This window comes from Nannobrachium achirus, assembly GCF_963921795.1.
Source record: "Nannobrachium achirus genome assembly, chromosome: 9".
Lineage (NCBI taxonomy): Eukaryota > Metazoa > Chordata > Actinopteri > Myctophiformes > Myctophidae > Nannobrachium > Nannobrachium achirus.
Genome location: NC_137818.1, coordinates 40870197 through 40892163, shown reverse-complemented (window position 1 = coordinate 40892163; position 21967 = coordinate 40870197). Strand labels below are relative to the sequence as shown.

Here is a 21967-nt window from a genome sequence, read left to right as displayed (position 1 = left end):
TGGTACAGCTCTCCTGTTGAAAAGCATCTAAAAGTAGTAGCACTATTTTAATGGTCTGTCACTGGTCATATTATATAACAATATTAGCTTCAAAAGACCTTAATAGGAAAACGGTTGTCAAACGAGACCCATGCTAGGCTCTGTGGAAGAAAAGTTTACTTTTTGAAAAGCATTGAGGTAAAAGCTGGAAATATTAAATCCAGCTGATCAGTTTAGAAGATCTTTCCCTTTAATGACATCCCCAAAATAGGGATGCCAGTTTGAAAGTTAAGTCTGTCTGTGTGTTTTATAAATATTTAACCAATGAAACTATTAAGAGCTTGTGACTAAATAACAAGTACATCGAATCCAGTGGAAAACAGGTTATTTTTTATTTTTGTATTTCCTGTAACTGTTTTGGATATACAAAGTTTCCACTTGACAGCACAATATGTTATTGGGATAATGTTGAAAATACTTGTGATAGTAACTTTATTTTCCAGAAGCCTCTCAATTCAATGTGTTTTTCATACTCCCTTGGCTTCCAGATAGCGTGAGTTCAATCCACAAGCTGCAGTCTGCCAAAGTGACACCCCATAATGATCATCTGTGGGTTACATTGCGGTTACCATGGAGTCTCCCGGGGTGATGGGTAGAAATCACGCCACAATTAGCTTAATTAGAGTAATTCCACTTAATTAGAGCAGTTTCACTTCTGCTGCACTGTGCACTGACAAAAGGGATTGTATGAGATGTGAAAGCTTGACCAAATGCAGTTTATTCCCAGACAGATCTGATGCCTTTAGTTGGTTTACACTTATATTCAGATATTTTGCACACACACTTTGTATTCCAATGGTATGTACAGTAGGCTACTGTACAGCAGTACAAGTAAGCACATGAACCATACACATCCGTGTGTACAGTACATGCACGACTGCACGCATGCACACACACAAATTCCACTGTGTATAGTATTCAGCTACTCCACTAATGTAGAGGTAAACGCACAGCCATGCATGTGTGCACACACACACACACACACGTGCGTGCGCACACACACGCACGCACGCACGCACGCACACACGTGCACACACACACAAATGCATGCACATGCACACAACACTTTCACGTGATTATTTACTTAAATTATTTCTCCATTATCTCTTCAACACCCACATAGTTCTGTTCTATGTGTCCCCAGTGTCACTTTAATGCTAAGCATTGTCTCCTCCAGCATAATGACACATCTTACTGTAACTAATGTGTCTATGTCTGTGTCTGTGTGTGTGTGTGTGTGTGTGGGGGGGGGCTGTTGTCTGCTTAAGCCTGAATTATACCTCATCACGTGATGGTGTTGTGCTCTGAAAATCGATTGGCTGTTTTAGGTGTGCGATACTGGTGCATGAATGTACATGAATTTATGCGGTTGCTGTGTGTTTGAGTATTCATAATGCTATCTGTTCATGGACACTAAAGTGGCTTATTTAGCTGCCTGATGATAGAAATGACTGATCACATCTGCCTTGTTTCAGTATTTTTGTTATGTTTTAGCGATGAGTTTAGTTGCGACCGTCAGGTCACAAGTTACTATGAAAACCTCCACCGGCTGTCCCTCCGTCAGTCCGTCTGTCCGTCACATCATGTCACACTTTTGGCCCTACTCTTATCTCCGGAACTGTTGCCCCTATCGATGCCAAATCTTGCACAAACACTCCTTGGATGGCAACTCACAACCTCAAGCCCTAATTTCTCACATGGCCATCTTCTAGCGCCACCATGAGGCCGATTTTTGGCCAAGAATCATGCAACGTGTCATGTCATGTCAGGGCGTGGGCATGCCTCAACAGTGTCTCGGGAGATAACCTATCCATAACTAGTGCCTCAACAGTGTCTCGGGAGATAACCTATCCATAACTAGTGCCTCAACAGTGTCTTAGGAACTGTTTCCAGGTCCCAACCGGCTGCTTGGGAACTGGAAGGTTCCCAGTTGAGTGTGAATAGGAACGACTGACTGCTAGCGTATGGGATGATTTTTTTTTTATTGCCGAGTCACGCTCTCGTACGCCGAGCAGGGAAATGAATCGACCTGGTCACAGGCATTGTACCATATGGTGATTCAAAGTGACAGAATTACGATGGCTTTCTTCCTCACAGTCACACCGCTGTAGAGCTGTGCTGTTTGTGCCTGCCTGCCACCATCTCCTCTCATTTCTACCTTTCTGTTTCTCCCTCTACCTTTTGTTCCCTTTTCTGATTGAAATTATTGCAAGTTTCAGAGTGGTAACAGAATGTTGATCCCTCACCTCACCCCAATTTTAGCACTTGCACGGTCTTTCCACCCCTTCCTAAACCTCTCCCTCTTTTTTCCTGCATCCCGCAGTGTTGCAGTATCTGACTCTCCGCGTTTCCATGCCTTGTTTTTTTTTCACAACTCAGCAATTTTTCCACTTTTCTCTCACAGCCCCTCTCTCTCTCTCTCTCTCTCTCTCTCTCTCTCTCTCTCTCTCTCTCTCTCTCACTCTGTCTGTCTCAACACCCTCACTCAGTGATATTATAATGACACTGCAGTAGCTGGGGATAGGATATTTTAATACTGTCCTTGGGAATGTCATTCAGGGTCACGTGGGAGAATCCCCGAGGGAGAAGAGTGTGTTTACAATGCTTTATAAATATTGCAGATGGCAGGCATGACTGGAGACAGATGGGATTGGTTGCAAACATGACAGCCAGACCCCTAAGCCGCTGGATGAAAGAGAGTTTGATGCATCGCATGGTCTCTCTCTGGTGTATATATTATAATGTATTTCTCTCTCTCTTTCTTTCTTTCTTTCTTTCTTTCTTTCTTTCTTTCTTTCTTTCTTTCTTTCTTTCTTTCTTTCTTTCTTTCTTTCTTTCTTTCTTCCTTCCTTCCTTCCTGCCTGTTCTCCAGATGGTAAGGTGTATGCGTTTGGGGGAATGGGAGGAGACACCACACCCCAGGCCTTGGTGAGGGTCTACGAGGCAGAGAAAGACCAGTGGCTGCCCCTGGCCTCCATGCCCACACCGCGATACGGAGCCACCTCCTTCCTCAGGGGAAACAAAATCTACGTGATGGGTGGGTCCTATCTCTCTGCGTCGGTGGCTTGCTTGCGTCTGTCATTGACCCCAGTCAATGAAGTACCTATAGGGATAATTTAAATGCATATCAAGTTACAGTAGATTTTTCAGCTACAAAGCTCTTTCCCACTGTATAACAATGTGAAGATTAACAGGGGAAAGTTAGAGGAACTGAAGGAGTAAATAATGAGGATAAAGTGACACAACAAAAGCGAGTCGTTGTCATGTTCAGTCATTTGAAGCGTCTACCTGTAGCCCGTTTCCATTGTAAGATAATTCATCTTCTAACCATCTGACGAGGCCTTGCCTCATTTGGGAAGAACAGACAGGCTTGAGTGTGACACAAAACATCTAACAAACAGGATGCGCGTGCCTACGAGCTCAAACACACTCAAACACGCATGCATAAACACAAAATCATATTTCAACTCATTATACAGAGCTATGAGTAATAAGCAGTGGTTTTAGTCATGCTGTTTGCTATGTGTCTGGAAACACAGGTCACTGCCTGCTGCTCTGTCTGTCTACACACACACACACACACACGCGCGCGCACGCATGCGCACGCACACACACACCCACACCCACACCCACACGCACACCCACACACACACCTCATCCTCACTATGCGTGAAGGTCTGGACTTCTGTAGCCGGGGATCCAGTCCCTCAAAATGGGAGAGGACCTGTGATGTTCTGCCGCACTTTTTATTTCTGTTTTATCTATTAGTTTGGTTATTAAGGTCCACAGAATGAGAGGCCTGCTCTGCCGGAAACATCACGAAAAATAGTTATGGCCATTTGTACATTCACTGTCCCATTGACTCCACTACACAGGAAAGGAAATATATTTAAACAAAAGAAATTCTGCTTTAAGTAGCATGTGAGTGGTCAAACTGGAGGGTTTTCATGATTCTGAATCCATTGCAAGCATTTGTTTTGCACAAAAAACATTCCTTGGGCTAGAAAACGGACCAACAAAAGTGATGAGTCATCACTTTTCACAGTCATCACAGTGATGACAGTGAATGTACAAATGGCCATAACTTTTTTTTTTGCGATGTTTCCGGCAGAGCAGGCCTCTCATTCTGTGGACCTTAATGACCAAACTAATAGATAAAACTGAAATAAAAAGTGCGGCAGAACATCACAGGTTCAACCCTATTCCTTGAGCTTTTGGGCATGTGGATCCCCGACTACTGTCTATCTTAGGGCAGTTGAAAAATGGCAACAGTGAGCAGGTGACATGGGTAGAATGCTTATAAAAGGCATACAGGCCCGGTCACCTTGTTGTAGACAGATCGTTGATTGATTGATTGATTGATTGATTGATTACAATACTATCCACTTTTGGGATGGTGGGTGTGTGGGGGGGGCATTTCTGGTGATAAACTTGAACTTGTGATTAGTGGAGCTCCCTCTGGTGTTGTGTTTGTGGACATCTTTGAAGTAATTTGACAGTAGTTTGCCCATTGCACGTTACTGTAGTCTGTTCTCTACCCTGAGCTATCCCAAACCAAAATAGTAAAACATTCTTTATCCATTGCCTGTGTCTGCATTCATACGCAGAAAATATATACAAACACAAATCCATTGCACTTTTGTCACTTAAAGAAAAATAATAATCTGTAGAATAGCTAGCTTTCTCACTTATTATTGATTGATTGATTGATTGATTGAAGACTTTATTAGAAGTTTGCATAGGAAAAGGTACAGTTTCATGACGGTACAGTTCACTGGTACAAGGTCTACTAAAAGGAGATCCATGAAAAGACTAAGCTTATTTCCACTGGAAACCATTAAAGTATCTCATATAACATTGAATGCCAGACGAATAGAACACAGTACTATGCAGTAGATATGTAAATAAAATAAAATGAAAGAACAAAAAAAAAGAAAACAGTAAGTCTAAACAAACAGAAAGTATATACAAAGAAGGGGCAGGGGAGGGTAGGGCTGGGCTAGGTTTGTTTTTTTACCAGTTGCGAACGGCTGCTGCCTGTAAGTGGTTTTTCAGGGCAATTTTAAAAGATGCTTGTGATCCACACTCCTTTATGGCCTTCAGTAAGGCTTTCCACATTTTGGTGGTATAGCAGAAGAACGAGTTTGACCCTTTCATGTTCTTGTACATCCCAATTGGTAATCATTATTGTTGCAAAAAACAACCCCCATTCTCAATATTAATCGTGTCCTTTATTGATTCAATACTGGACACAGGCTTTTATCTTCCAATACAGGACAAGCCTGTATTATAAGGCACGGATATCAACACTAGTTAGCCTGGGTTTGGGTTGGTGTGGGGTCTACATACTGTCTGAGACAACAGCAACAAGACAAGACATACCAAAGGTCAAACATGTACGTACAGGAGACATGTTGATTATCTGTCTCTGTCTGCCAAGCATTTTCTGTGGGAGATGGGGGGCATCCATGCCTCTGATTTTCATATCCCGCCCTCTGGTCATTCACTTTGATCACCGCTGGAGATGGTTATCGCTGCTTCTGCTTAGACTGAATTAAATGCATGCATTTACTTTTTGTGTGTGTGTGTGTGTGTGTGTGTGTGTGTGTGTGTGTGTGTGTGTGTGTGTGTGTGTGTGTGTGTGTGTGTGTGTGTGTGTGTGTGTGTGTGTGTGTGTGTGTGTGTGTGTGTGTGTGTGTGTGTGTGCGTGCTAGCGCGTGTGCGGGTTCTTAAAACATTTTTGAAACATGGTTCAAAACCGAGGTGCCCTGCTTTGATACCATCAAAGGGCAAACCTCAAAACTAATTCTTTGTCAGTGAACCAGAGACTGAATTGTCTGTTTGAGCCTTTTAACCCAGATGCACTGATTACAATTTCAATGCAGTGAAAATGGTTCCCTTGCCTTAGTTAAATTATCAATTTGTAACAATAACCGTTCCACATAAATGTATATGTTTTTTGACAACTCCTCACTGTGTACTGTACCTACTGTGAAATGTACCGGAAATATATTTATGTATGTATGTATTTTTTAACGTGAATAAATACAAATTCTGACATGTTTTTACATTCCAAAATATCCTCCGGCTCTAGGACGTGGCACCATAACTTTCTGAGCGAGTTTTGTATGGACAAACGCTGTAATGACAATGGAGCTATGAGAGGTGTTGCCAAAAAGACTACTAAAATGAATATACTGTACATTGTATGACTTTAAATACTAACACTGAATTTTACAGTCCATTATAACCAACGGGTATATTTTAGCACAGATTACTCTCTCTCTCTCTCTCTCTCTCTCTCTCTCTCTCTCTCTCTCTCTCTCTCTCTCTCTCTCTCTCTCTCTCTCTCTGTCGCTCTCTACCTCCTTCACTGTGATTTCTCCCACTCACTCTGACCCCCACGTCTAGCTACGGCTCTCCCAGTCTCCTCTCCCTCCTGCCCACACAACCTGATCCTTTCTCCTCTTCCACTCCTCCACAGATTCCTTCTCCATCTCCCCTCCCTGTTGACTCCTTCCATTCTCTGCAAAGCTTCTCCTTTCTTTTTCTTCTCCTCCCTGCATTCTCTCTGCATCACCTCCGCCATCTCCCTCTCTGTTTCAACAAGGGGCGCAACAGCTAATCGAACAAATGGAATCCTTTATTTACACTAGCCTTGTTACCACGGAAACTTGAATTGTGCCAGCACTCCCAAGTCCTTCCTTTCAATACCACGGGCAGACACAAACGCGTTTAGTTGTCAAGCCTTCATCCTGAAGAAGACACCAAAACATGTCTACCAGTGCCTTGTTTTAGATTCATTACAAGTATCAGAAGGATTTGGGAGTGCTGGAAATTCGTTGTCTTTTACAGTGAGTTTTGTTGAGCTGTGCACCCAGAAAACCCTGTTTCTTTTTTTCCCTCTTGCGTGTCTCAGGTGGCCGTCAGGGCAAGATGCCTGTGACAGCGTTGGAGGCCTTTGACCTGGAGGTGAAGAGCTGGACGCGGTACGCCTGCATCCCCAGTCGGAGGGCCTTCTCCTGTTGCACTGCCACAGAGCGCAGCTTCTTCAGCTTGGGGGGCTTGCAGCAGCCGGGACCCCACAACTTCTACTCCAGACCCCACTTTGTCAGCACCGTGGAGGAGTACGACCTGGATCAGGGTAAGTGGTTTTGTCAATGACTTTTGTGGCCCTCACTTAGGATTCACAGCATTGCATGCGCACACAGCGGTGGAAGAATAAATACATTTTAAAAAGTAATTGAAAAAACACTGCCGCGTCACGTATTAGAAGGTCGATATCGGTCACCAGAACCAAGGATGTGTGTTTTCAATGGATGTAACATAATGAATTGTATTTTTATAGCGCTTTTCTCAAGTACTCAAAGCACTTTACAATGTTTCATTCATTCATACATTGCGAGGTCAAGTGGTGAACAAAGGTAGGGGCAAAAACAACCAGTGAGAGTGTTAACATTGAGTTTGAAGTGATGGGCAAGCTACTTGGAAAATGTAGTAAGCTACACTACTAGTTACTCTTGATTATACAGTAGATCAACTTCAAATACAACTACAACGGAGAAATGTAGGAGAAATGTCACGTTACTTAAATAGGGACTACACAATGAATTTCACATTTTTCATTTTTTTCTTGTTTTTTGTTCTTCCCAGTGTCTCTTTAAGCTAAAAAAATAAGAAAATAATAATCATTAACTCTAAGCCTTGCTTTTCATTTCCGTTACTGTAAGCTATGTACTGTAGCTAAGCTACTGTACTTGTAGCTAGCTACTGCCCATCTGATTAAATTAATATCAAATATACTGAATCAAGCAACTTAAAAACTGTATGGGGTCCTCACAAAAGTCGAGTAGACGTTAAAATGAACCCAAACATTTAGTTAGATGATGATAAAATTATGGTATGAAGAAATTACAGTATGTCGATTTTGCCAATGGAGAGGTTATCATATGCATTAAGAGGCACTCTTGGCTTGTGTTGGCCTAAGTACTGTATTTGACATCATTTCATCAAAAATCTATACAAATATAGAAGAGAGAGAAAATTAACCCAAATGTATTTGAAAGGGAAAATATCTCTTATTAAGCCAACTAGCTTAATTTAACTCGTCAGTTTATTTATTTATTCATTTATGTTTGTGTTAATCTTTTGTAAGATCCAAGAGTCATGACGGTATTTCACTATGTTTTTGTAATCTATGGTTAAGCCAAGAATAAGACCCTGATCAAGATTCTGATTTCAAAAGTTACCTTGAACACATTCTTTCACTTTAGATTAAAAAGATTACGCTATAATCTTTACTTGCACACTGTGCTCGTAAATTATTCTTCCAGTTCGCACATATCTATTTTCAGGGGCAAATAAGAGTAAATTTCTCGTACTGTTAAGCCCTGCAAATAGATAGTACAGTAGTTAGGATAGATGGGAGGGCAAATTTGTTGTAGGCAACTGGCCGACAAGTGGTGTACTGTCATCACTCAATGACTAAAGCCTATGTCCACTGCACAATGGTGCAACCTGCAAGCCCACAATGCGTTGCAGATTGTGGGCTGGTAGGTCAGCGACACAACGCTGTCTTGCTTCAGTCAGTCAATCAGTGTGCATTTGCAGTCTGTTGTGGTTCAGCCAACAAGGTAGCCTGGAGATGGAGGTGTGCTTATGCCATGTTTGTGTTAGTTGATTTAGGCTGAAACTATGACAAAAAATGTCTTGTCGACTAGCTTTTTTCACTGACGAAATGAAAAAAAAAAAAAAAGAAAAAAAAACCACAACTAAAATGTTTGGGAGGGATTAGTGGAGAAGAGATCCTGTAGAACTAAGAGAAGTCATCATGGGTGCGAGCGGGTGTCACAGAGTGAAAATAGCTGATTTACAAGCTCACAACGTGTCAACGCGTTGTGAGCTTGTAGATCGGCTATTTTCAGCATGCAGCTAAGTGAAAATCAGCCATTTCGATGCCATCATGGCCCCCGCCAAAAGATTAAAATGATCTTATGATATTTAGCCAACTGAAACTAGACTAAAACTAAAACATTTCAGGTGACCAAAATATGACTAAAACTAAACAGAATTGTATTCAAAAGACTACGACTGAAACCAAATCAAAACTTGCTGTCAAAATCAACAATGTTGTGTTACATTTGCAGTACCGCCTGGTGGACAAATATGTAGACAGCGTGGCATATACTGTAGATACAGACAAATCGCGTATTTACAATGGTTTTGCATCTGATCTAATGAAACACAAAAGTAATTTAAAAAGAATAGGAATAAATCAGTGATTCAGTGTGGCACTAGTAAAAGGTGAACTAAACTGTGTGTGTGTGTGTGTGTGTGTGTGTGTGTGTGTGTGTGTGTGTGTGTGTGTGTGTGTGTGTGTGTGTGTGTGTGTGTGTGTGTGTGTGTGTGTGTGCGTGCGTGCGTGCGTGCGTGCGTGCGTGCGTGCGTGCGTGCGTGCGTGCGTGCGTGCGTGCGTGCGTGCGTGCGTGCGTGCGCGCGCGCGCGCGCGCGTGTGCGTGGGCGAGCAGCAATATGCATGAGTGCACACTTGAAGATGTGAAGTGTGAAGCATGCATGATAGATGCACTCAGGCTAAGGGCTTCCTATTGTGAATTCATGGAGACACACGTTTCCTCTGGGCTGAATGGTGACAGACTCTCCAGCTCATCCTACTGACACATTGTTTTGCTGTTACTGTTTTTCTTAGGGTTTTCTTTTTGTTCCAAAGGTTTAGATTAACGTAATCCACATTTCTGAGCCCAAAATGCTCACCCTGCCCTCACTGATTTAACTATGCTGACTGTCAGGCAAAAACCTAAGCTTCGAGTTTCTCAGCAGCCGTATAATAATCTCTGAGATGAATCCAGTGAAGCTGTGAAACATACTTAGGATTCTGGAATCCACGATTCAGTAATGCAGTGGCGTCAGTTCAGAAAAAGCTATGGTATGGCAACATGACTGGTGTCTTGCGCACGTGCAAGACACCATTTGACACCATACCTTAGCAACAGGCCTGATACATTTATTTCAAGAAGTACATTTAATTTTTCCCCGTTTCTATGGTTTCTTGGGCTGGATATGGCAGCTTTGAACGGTTGTTCAAGTGCAGCTAAACTTGGCATGTTAATAAACATGCCACAATTAACAATAATGCATTGCACCTGTGCAGCTGACCTGCGGAACCTGGGAATATACCATTTTGTCAGAATGGGGAGAATACTGTAATTCAACAACGTAACCAGCATAGACAAAGAGACATTCATGGATTTATATTTAGAAGTAACTTTTATTTTCCCCCCTGGACCCAGGGTATGGCAGCTGCATACCCCTGCCATACCCAATTGACGCCCCTGCAGTAATGTGAAGAGAGAGAGAGAGAGAGACAGACAGACAGACAGACAGACAGACAGACAGACAGACAGATATACACAGAATTGTTACAGAATATTATACAGTATATTGTTTGTGTTTGCCCATCAATGGCTAAACAAAGGGAGACAGAACAAATGAGATAAAGATCAAAGGCAAGGACAACTGATGGAAAGGTGAGGTATATCTGGAAAAGCAATAACGATCCTTGATGTGTGGAGTATGCATTGGAAACCCTATTGGAGAACGAGTAAAAAGATGGACCCCCTGTAGAGCAATGGTGGGAAACCTTGAAACGCATGATCCATAAGAGAGAGAGAGAGAGAGAGAGCGAGAGAGAGAGAGAGAGAGAGAGAGAGAGAGAGAGAGAGAGAGAGAGAGAGAGAGAGAGATTAAAAGATCACTACAAACACACACACAGACACACACACGCACACACATACACGCTGTGGTGTGTGCAGGTGAAGGGAGGGTGATAGCTACCCTCCAGCTCATCCATGGATGATTAACCTTCCCACCAGTGGATTAAACCTCAAAGAGGCACTATAAGTACATGTGTGTGTGTGAGCGTGTGTGTGTGTGTGTGTATAAATTAACCCAAGTTCAGCAGATGAGCAGTGGTGAACCTAAAACTGTTCTGTACAGAAGGGGATTATGTCATTGGCCGCTCAGGAGATGACATTACGTACGTATATAGTGTGTTTGTGTGTACACTACAGTAAACGTATACTGTATCATGTGTATATATCACACAGATGCGAGCGAGCTTTCAGTGTAGATTTAGTGAAATCTATCCGCCACTATTGACAATACAGCCTTTCATGCCCCCCATGCCTGCCAGCTTGTGATAAAAGAAAAATACATGCTATTTACTCTTTTTCTCTCTGTAAAAGAAGGCTTTCCCTGTAGGGTTGAATTTGCTTGGCCTTTGGATCGGCTTATTAGTGAACTAACAGGCCTTATTCTAGAAATGGAAGAACTTAACCACTTCTTATACCCTATGTTGTATACTTATTCTTTGACACTTGTCTACACTTGGTCCCCTCCTTTTATCTCTTTCCCCCCAAATCTCTTCTCCAAAAATTGCACATCTACAGATCTGCTATTTTTGCCAAATGTTCGCCTATGACATGCCACATATACTGTATAAATGCTAGGGTTCATGTGGCTAAAGCATGTACAGAAATGCATGTAGATTGTTTGTATGCATTTGACTCATCTTATGCAATGTGCATGTATATGTATTTGTGGGCATCACAGTGATATCAGCATTAAGGCCCATTCCCACTGGGCCAGATAACAGATATCTGGAGATATTTCTCCAGATATTTCTCCATGCAAAGTGGATGGTAGATACAGATAAAAAAATGTTTTGCCACAGATAAAGGTATCTGTGGCAAATATCTGTGGTACATATTTTATTTATCTGTATCTACCATCCACTTTGCATGGAAAAATATCTGGAGAAATATCTCCAGATATCTGTTATCTGGCCCAGTGGGAATGGGCCTTTAGTCTGTGATGAAACTAGAAATGCAGTAGTAATAATCGTTATTTGTCAGATACATTGCTGTAATTTGAAATTTGTTCTCTGCCTTTGACCCATCTCTTGGAGATGATGGGTCGGTGAGCTGCAGCCGTGCCGCGCTCGGGAACACCCCCAATCAAACCCTTGATGCTGAGTACCAAGCAGGGGGGCATTGGGTCCCATTTTTAGTCTTTGGAATGATCCGACCGGGAATCGAACCCATGGGCTCGCTGAAAACATGCACAAAGTATTTTATGGGCAGTACAAAATGTACACTTCCGAATTCTGTGGTAACATGCACAGGACACAGGTGCAGAATATATACTGTACATTAGCATCATACTGTACCATTTACATTACCACGTAATGTGTATCGTGAGCACTGCTCAATGAACAACTTTTATTATGGCTATTTAAAGCAATTACAGCTCATCCCTAATAGTAGTTTGAGTACACTAATCAAAATTCAAGAAGACAACGTGCTCTAGTCTAGAACAATGGGCTCATTTCCCCCAAAGACACTCATTATAATGAATGTAATCATGTATACTGTGTAATAACCTTTAAGATGTCTTGCAGTAAGTATAATAATTTAGTAGTAAATTATGTACGCTAGGAAATGTACACATCCCTCCTCAGACAGACTTTCGATCCAGCTCAAGCCCAAGCAGTAATACTAGTAAGATGCCCTAAGGTCGAGAAGCGACCTGGCCACATGAGACTGACACAATATGTCCATATACTGTATGGGCATCTGACATCATAGATGTCTGACGTTATAGACCACATGAGACTGAATATGTCCATATATGGGCATTCCCCATTGACCACATGAGACTGACACAATATGGGCATTCCCAGATGATGCCCTGTTAGGGCAACCATGATACTAATACAATCCTTTTTATGCCCATATTTGGAGATCCTTGGTGTCTTCAACATTAAGCCTCTTGTAGTCTATGATGTCAGACATCTATGATGTCAGATGCCCATATATGGACATATTGTGTCAGTCGCATGTGGCTAATGATGTCAGACATCTATAATTTCAGACATCTATGTCAGATGTCATCATAGGAGCATGAGTGAATAAATGGTAAGACAGAATTAATTTGGAAAATTCTCTGGGAAACAGTTTTTTCAGTATAAAAATTGGTATCGAGAAAGATACAAGCAAAGATAACTGTGTAAAGCTAACACAAGCAAAGATAACCGTAAAGCTAAAGCGATTAAATTACAATTAACTCATAAATAGTACTGCTCACTTCACACTAGGTGTCATTTTTATTTTATTTTTTAACGTGGCTAATTTCCCATGCCTGCCTGCAGCTCTCTTGCCTTCTACCTGTTTTGCCGTTTGCTTTTTCATCTCCCTTTCTTGTTCTCTCATTTGCATTCCTGTCACCACACCCCGTGGGTGGACCCCACGGGGTTAAACAGGGAGCTCTGCGGCGGCGCTTTGACTGGCGGGAGCGCGGGAGGGGAGGAGTCGGTGGCGGGTGTGCCGCGGAGCTGAAAACAATGGAAGCACCTGCACGTCTATTCATATTCAAAACCGCGCGCGCGCACACACACACACACACACACACACACACACACACACACACACACACACACACACACACACACACACACACACACACACACACACTGTCACACACTGTCACACACTGTCACACACACTGTCACCAACACCACCTCTCACCTCTATGAAATCAGGCCTGTGAAGTGGAGATTGCAGACGGAGCAAACAAACTGGAGCAAATTGAAAGAGGGAGTGGAGAATGAGAGAGGGTGACAACGAGAGAGAGAATGACCCCACGCAACAACCAGGTGGCTGCTCTAGATAACAGTCAATTTATAGATGTTATGATTAGTCTTATGGCGGTGTCGTGTGAAATTGGCAAAAAGAAATGACAAAAAAGTTTTACTGCTGCTGGAATTGTTGTTTGGCCTAAAAGAATTAGCAGGGGAGTAACACTGACAGCTAATCCTTTCACCAGCCTTTCTCCTTCCATTTCTCTGCTGTGAATTATGTGAAGAAAGGGTGAGAGAGAGATATGCTGCATAATTAAGATACTTTATTGAGGATATAACCCATCACATCAGGCCATGGTTGTTTCTGAGCAATTTGTAACCTGTTCATTTTTAAAGTGGCCAAAAAGTTTTAATTAAGACCCTTTGCATATTTAACGTTCCATCGTAAAAATTCTGAGCTGCTGAAAGACAAATGCATGCCAGATTAATGGATGCTTGTGTGTGTGTGTGTGTGTGTGTGTGTGTGTGTGTGTGTGTGTGTGTGTGTGTGTGTGTGTGTGTGTGTGTGTGTGTGTGTGTGTGTGTGTGTGTGTGTGTGTGTGTGTGTGTGTGTGTGTGTGTGTGTGTGTGCGCGCGCGACGTGCATGCATGTGTGCGTTCGTTCATGTATGTGTGCGTTCGTTCATGTGCATGTGTGCAATTCTTGTTTGGACAAAATGTGAACAACAACAAAGTAGCAAATGGGATTTTCATTTAAAATGTAGATGAAAATGAGTCCTTTCTGCAAGAATGAGTGAGTGATCTCTGACTGAAGTGTGCATGAAACAGAGAGATGAGGTGCAAGTGCTGAAGTGCAAATGCAAGTGGATGGAAGCAGAAGGATTGTCCATATTAGGCAAACTCATTTACATATCATTTTGGCTACACAGACTGTAATTTGCAGAATGATGAGAACTATGAAAAGGTGCCATGCACTCGTCTCTGGTACTACACCGAAGAGGCCAGATTCTGAATGAGGTCTGTTTAGGGGGCAGGTGGTAAATGATATAATATGTTTTGCATTCTCGGGCTCACCCCACTCACATGCTAGACCAGTGGTTCTCAAACTTTTCAGGCCGCGACCCCCAAAAAAAAAAAACACAAAAAGTCACTTTTGCACTGGCTTTTGGTTGTACATTGTACATTTTAGAAACATGAAGCATGAAGGTATTCTAATCTAGACTATCCAAAAATGTATGTAGATTTCCTTTAGAAATGAACTGTATTGGGGCCAGTAACCTTCCTGCTAAAAGCATCAGCTTAATTATCATTTAATGGTTTCTGATTGTCCAATTAGCACAAAGACCTGCTACATAGTTTTGGCTGAGTATCATAGACCACAGGGTTTTCAAATTGGGGCCCATGGAGGTGCCAGGATGGCCGTTGGAAAGGAGAGCTAAATGGTTATTGTGCCAGTTTAACCACTTTGTTGCCATAGGCTATTTATTGTTAAACTTTTTTTTCTCTATTTTAGAACATTTCAAACATTTCTAAAATAGCAAGAACAGATGATCTACAGCCTCACAATGTGTTGTGAGTTAGTAGATCGTTTTGTTTTGTCTTGATGCCAGAAGCTATGGCTTGAGAACCCCTGTCATAGACTGAGACATTCTATACCAAGCCAAAATGTTAACTCTTTGCGTTGAAATAAGCACAAGTGACAATTTTATGTTTTTTTTGTTTTGTTTTTTAACATGTACTGTACAGTACCATGATAAAATTTCCTTGAACGTTCAGATTTTAGCTAATAAATTAGGTTGATTTGAGATTTTTCGTCCTTAAGGTGATCATACGTCCTCTTTTCCCCGGACATGTCCTCTTCTAGGGGGCTGTCCGGCCTGTCCGGGGGAGTTTTATAAATTCCTTCAAATGTCCGGGGTTTTGCGTGTATCACACTTTCAGTGGTTCGTTTGGATACACACTGTGAGAGGCAGATTTCCACCCCAAACTCCAGAACGTGTATTATTCATACTACTCTGCCCTGCGCTGCAATCGCTCCCACAGCCTGTCTCGTGCTCTCGTTCAGATCAGAGCAGAGCTCGGCACGTCGACAGCTCGCGCTGGGCAGTGCCGAACGAACGCACTGTAAATGCAATTAATGCCGCTATAGATCTGTGGGTCCATTTGGAACCCCCTAAAAAATAAAATAAATACATAGCTAATAATATTACTGCTATAGGGCATAATTGAGCAATAAACGTAACACTTTGCAAGCCGAAATAGAATGGCTGTTGATAGATTAGCCGTGAAATTTCTATTATTGTATTATGATCTGAGACATAATATTATGTTTATATTATTTATGCCCTTAGCACTCCAGCTATGCTAATGTTATCTATCTATAAATGCGAGAAGTCTCTGCGTGTCTGTCTGTCTGTCTGTGTGTCTGTCTGTAATCCGCGTATCTCGAGAACCGTTCATCCCACCGGCTTCAGCTTCGGCACGCGCGTTCCCCGCCGCGGCACGGAGTGCAGTGCCGGGTCTCGACCCGACCCGACGCGCGGTTTTCCCGAACCGGCGCGAAACGTTCGGAATCTCCTTATGCGGGGTTGATTGTTGACATCAGGCTGTTCCGGAGGAAATCGGCGAAAGCTCTGACTCATTGTGACATCACTTCATAAAAGACTCTGACATCACGTACGCCACATGAGTCAACAAAAAATCTCTGTGAGTGTGTATGTATGTATGTAATCCGCGTATCTCGAGAACCGTTCGTCCCACGGGCACGCGCGTTCTCCATATATGGGCGTTCGTCCCACGGGCACGCGCGTTCTCCATATATGGGCATAAAATGAATGCCCCCATATATGGGCATAAAATGGATTTCAGACAGACAGATACAGATATCTCCATATATGGACATAAATGGACAGAGGCAAACAGATGGTCAAAGATCTCCATATATGGGCATAAAATGGACGCAGACAGACAGATACAGATATCTCCATATATGGGCATAAATGGACACAGGCAAACAGATGTTCAAAACGGGTCCTATGACAACAGGTATAATGAGGTTTGCATTAAAGGGGGAACCGGCACTGTGTCTGCAACACAGTTGGAGGCATAGACAGATACTCCATATATGGGCATAACATGGACGCAGATAGACACATATCTCCATATATGGGCATAAAATGGACCCAGAACTATAACTGCAGTGATCTCCATATATGGACATAAAATGGACGCCGACAGACAGACAGACAGATACAGATATCTCCATATGGGCATAAAATGAATGCCCCCATATATGGGCATAAAATGGATTGCAGACAGACAGATACAGATATCTCCATATATGGACATAAATGGACAGAGGCAAACAGATGGTCAAAGATCTCCATATATGGGCATAAAATGGACGCAGACAGACAGATACAGATATCTCCATATATGGGCATAAATGGACACAGGCAAACAGAGGTTTGCATTAAAGGGGGAACCGGCACTGTGTCTGCAACACAGTTGGAGGCACAGACAGATACTCCATATATGGGCATAAAATGGACGCAGATAGACAGATATCTCCATATATGGGTATAAAATGGACCCAGAACTATAACTGCAGTGATCTCCATATATGGACATAAAATGGACGCCGACAGACAGACAGACAGACAGACAGACAGACAGACAGATACAGATATCTCCATATATGGGCATAAATGGACACAGGCAGACAGATGGTCAAAACGGGTCCTATGAAAACAGGTATAATGGGGTTTGCATTAAAGGGCGGGGCATTCATTCCCTATTTACATTGTTCCGAGTCGGGCGGCCCAGCTTCTAGTCATCTAAACAATAAACAGACGGCTGCTGGGAGCCTCTGGAAGGAATGGACCTGACGTCACTTCTGCTTCATGTCAGACAAGCCATGCGCTATCGATGGACGAGTGGTGACTAGTGAAGGTTAGACGATCGCCGATTTTCGGATAAAAATCATTTATTTCGTTTTTAATGACCCAGTACGGTAAAAGACGGCGCGGCTGAGACTCCTTGCTCAGATGTCCGGTATATTCCGGTTTTAATATTAAGGGGCTCCCCGTGGCTTGCAAAGTGTTAAATTTATTAACTACGTATTTTTTTGTTTCAACTTTGAACAATACAGTACCCAACCTCTAGGGTAGTGGTTCTCTAAGTGGGCTCTGCGGACCCCTAGGGGTCCTTGAGGGGGTTCCAGGGGAATGTGGATGTGGAGTGGTATTGTATTGTTCGGTACAGGGTCATTCGGTTCGCTACACCCTCGTATTGAACGGTGTGTGTTAAATAGCACCAGCATGCTCTTATGGTATCTTTGAGTGGCAGCATTTATCTCCTCTTCTCTCCAAGGTCCCTTCACCAAGTGGAAAAGTCTAGACTTCTGGGTGTTTCCACTGTACACTATAGCTCTGCTCCTCAGCTCCCCGTACTTTAGCTCCACTACCTTTTACTCCTTGTGCTGAGCTGAACAGGAACCGTGCATGCTTTACCAAGTTGAACCATCTCTTTCTTCATCCTCCCTGCTCTGAGCGAGGTTTCGGTTCGGTTTCATTCAAGCTTGTAGGGTGGAATGGGGGGAGGGGGCTACCCTTGAACCCTTGATTGGTTTTGGGAGTCGATAAAGCTTTGAGCTCACCTGGCTGCTGAGGCTGCTTCCTGCAGTCAGTGTGTCAATCACAAAGGCTCTGGGGCAGGAGGATGGCCTTTGATCTACAGATTCTGATCATTTCTGCTTTGTCATTTCATTTCTCCTTTGTGCCAGAGCTATTCTCAGCTTACCTTATGTTATTTATAAGAAGGGGAAAAAGGAAACCACTCTATCCCTGGTTATTCTTGAATGAAAGACCTTTTTATTCATTACCAAATCAAACATTCATTAATGAGCAGATTCATGCTCAGAAATCACCTGATTACAGTATAATCATGCTTGCTTGAAGCAGTTTGAAATGTTTTGTAAACAGAAATACATACGTTTATTGATGTTCGGCCTCCCACCCTGTCCATTATTGAGCTATTTCATTTGCTCCAGTGTTGTTTGTGGTCTCTGTCTGTGGTTAAAGTTGTAATTGAATTTTAGGAGCATATGCCAACACATAAAAAACATTACTATAGTAATACAAAACCTTTGGCCATTCATCTAACAACTATTGCATTTATCCACTGAGTATAGAAAATCAATTCTCCAAACCTACAATTCAATATTAAAAGGATTTATGTTTTTAATTCCATCATCCTCTGATTATTTAGTCCCTGTCCCTGAGCACAGGGCTCAGACCATACAGTAGTTATACTGTAGCTGCTACCAGGACAAACTGAACCATAACTGATAGGCTCTAACAAAAACAATATCAGGCCTGGCTCCTACTGTACAGGCTAATTGCATGTCATATCATAATGTATTTTATTAGAACTATTAGTGATGATACAATAAAGAGATAAAGGAGAACAAAAACACATATATATATATATATAAACCATAAAAGAAACAATATAGTATACAGTAACTGTACAATTCTTCCTCAATGTCTGTCTGTCTGTCTGTCTGTCTGTCTGTCTGTCTGTCTGTCTGTCTGTCTCTCGCTCTCGCTCTCACTCTCTCTCATATGTATACCCTATCAGAACAGCATAATTAGTGTAATTTCCAAAAGTGGCTTTTTGGTATTCATTGTATTCATAATTGTCATGGCAGGGGTAACATGTCTCTCTCCCGCCAGTTTGAATCAACACCCACAGTAGCAGCCTTGAAGTGGCACAGGAGACATACTGATGTAAGTGTGTGTGTGTGTGTGTGTGTGTGTGTGTGTGTGTGTGTGTGTGTGTGTGTGTGTGTGTGTGTGTGTGTGTGTGTGTGTGTGTGTGTGTGTGTGTGTGTGTGTGCACGCGTGATTAAGCTAATCACCATCATGCATATTTAACTAATTGTTCCACAGATATACTACTATAGGCAACTGTAATTATGTCAAGTATGTCAAGTATTGTTTTGCTGCATCATAAGTGTTGTCTAGCTGCTGGATAAGGATTAAAAGAATGCCTTGCGTGCGTGCGTGTGCACGCGCAGAGGCTGATGGAGTGTACCGCGGGCAGGTGAAGTCATGTTTTTGGAGCATAATAATGTAAGGAGGGGGAACAAAGTACTCTACCTGCACAGCACTGATAGAGTACTTGTGTTCAAGCGTGTCGACAGGTTTTGGCAAAGGATAAGAGTTTGGAGTGGGAGCAAGAGAGGAGAAAAACAGAAAAAGACTGATTGTGTACATGGCTATACAACCAAGCTTGGTGCGCCTCGGTACAGCATTTCGTCAGTTGGGGTGGGGGAGAAGAAGAGATGCTCACCCGCAACGGCGTTGCGCATGAGAACAGCAGATATTGTATACAAGCTCACAGCTCGTTGTGGATGCGACTGTTGTGAGCTTGGGGGGGGGGGGGGCGTTTTGTGCGCGCAATGCCGTCGCGGGACGGAGAATAATGACGAATGGTTTTGAGGACAACTGCTTTGAACATAAGCGGAGGTTTGAACAAACACCGGCTGCCCCCCCAGCACCCCTTCCCGCAGGTTCCACGCATTTTAATTCAAAACCTATTCGCTAAGTGCTTCCATTATCCTTTTGTGCATTCGTTTTTTTTTCGATAAAGACCCAAAATCCGCCTCCTCCAAGCGTAAAAGTGTTTCCATTCAAAGTATAAAATAAATTAAAAAAAGGCTTTATGGAAATGCAGCTATATAGTCTGGTCACTTCCCTTAGGGCTCCAATGTGTCTTACCCACACAGTGGGGCATCGCATTGTATTGTAAACATCAATTAACACACAATACAATGATGCAATGTCATGGAATGCAATGCAAATGGTGGTGATTTGAATATTCTTTTAAATGCGGTTAAAAAAGTAAATAATTGTATTCCATAAATAAAGTATAATTGCTGTGCAATTTGGTCCATTAATCAAATACATATCATTCATTTCACTCTTAAATCCTATCTTAAAAGGACCATATGTTTTTATATAGCTTTATATTGCTTATAATATGTTTGTCAAAATACTGTACAGTGATTGAACAGAACTGAAGCATCATTCATTTTTTCCAATGAGTGGGCTGAGTTTCACACATGACTGAATCCAAACGTAATTGAGGCAGTGGTTGGCCTGACCCCCACACAGACCATCACTGCTGGATGAGAGAGAGAGAGAGAGAGAGAGAGAGAGAGAGAGAGAGAGAGAGAGAGAGAGAGAGAGAGAGAGAGAGAGAGAGAGAGAGAGAGAGAGAGAGAGAGAGAGAGTGTCTTGGGGGCTTTTCAGATGGTGGGTTCTTGCTTAGATCAGCAAGGTCGCTTCATATGAACACAGACAGACCTGTTTGTCGCTCTGCCAGTCAGATTGCCTGCGGCCCCCTACCTGAACAATAGCGTCTCTTTGAAAATGAATGGCTAGACGCCCAGTCACTTCCTAGGTGAAAAGTCCTTTTCGAGAACAAACTGGTAAAAATGGTCAAGCTGTGCCATAAGATGACTAAAAACTGGTAAAAATTGTCAAGCTGTGCCATACGTTTTTTTTACTCATCCACTGCCAGAGAAAATAAAATTGAAAAGTCCATTCTGCCGGCAATTTTCATTTTTTCTTACCTTTTCAAGTAAAGTAGTCACAGAATATTTATCTCCATCACGATCAATCCCTAGATCATTAGTAAAGACGGAGGTTATCTCTGTTCCCTTGTGCGTTCTGTAGTTATTGAACACAGCATGCCTTGACAAAAATGCTATGGAAAAAAACCACAGCGTGGCTAGAGGCTTTTCCCCAAAACAAAAATAATGTAAGCAGACAGGGGAGGAATTCTTGCTACCACACGATCCCTTGGAAATCTGGGTGACTGTGACTGCAATAGTTTTACATTATATGGAGCTCTTCCCTAATATATGAAAACCCCCAAAAACTAACAGACGTCCAATGGTGTCTTTGGCGGAGTGGGCTTTGGAAAATAAGACATCCAATGGCAGAGAATGAAGTAAACAATGTTTTTGTGTCCCCATGATTCAGTGCGATGATGGATCTTCTATTGAGTTGTGTATGATATACTCTGTATATGTGTTGGGCTGCTGTCTGGAGGGAGAGCAAGTGCATTTTACGGCAGCGGCAATAGCCGCGGCAACTGCCAGCAATCAATCCACCGCACCTCTGCAGCAGACATTGTCCGACGAAACCTACCTTAACCCCAACCCCTAACCTCAGCAAAACTATGCCTAAACCTAACCCTAACCTC

The 21967-nt window shown here is 42.5% G+C and overlaps 1 protein-coding gene across 1 annotated transcript in view; it reads left to right on the top strand.

Moving 5' to 3' along the window:
* klhdc8b (kelch domain containing 8B) overlaps positions 1-21967 on the top strand; it is a gene marked incomplete at its 5' end in the record, with an annotated part of 154188 nt that overhangs the window by 91813 nt on the left and 40408 nt on the right. Inside the window, 2 exons of the mRNA XM_080734028.1 lie at positions 2912-3076; positions 6959-7183. Coding sequence (XP_080590154.1) covers positions 2912-3076; positions 6959-7183 — 390 coding nt within the window. The remainder of the gene's footprint in view (positions 1-2911; positions 3077-6958; positions 7184-21967) is intronic.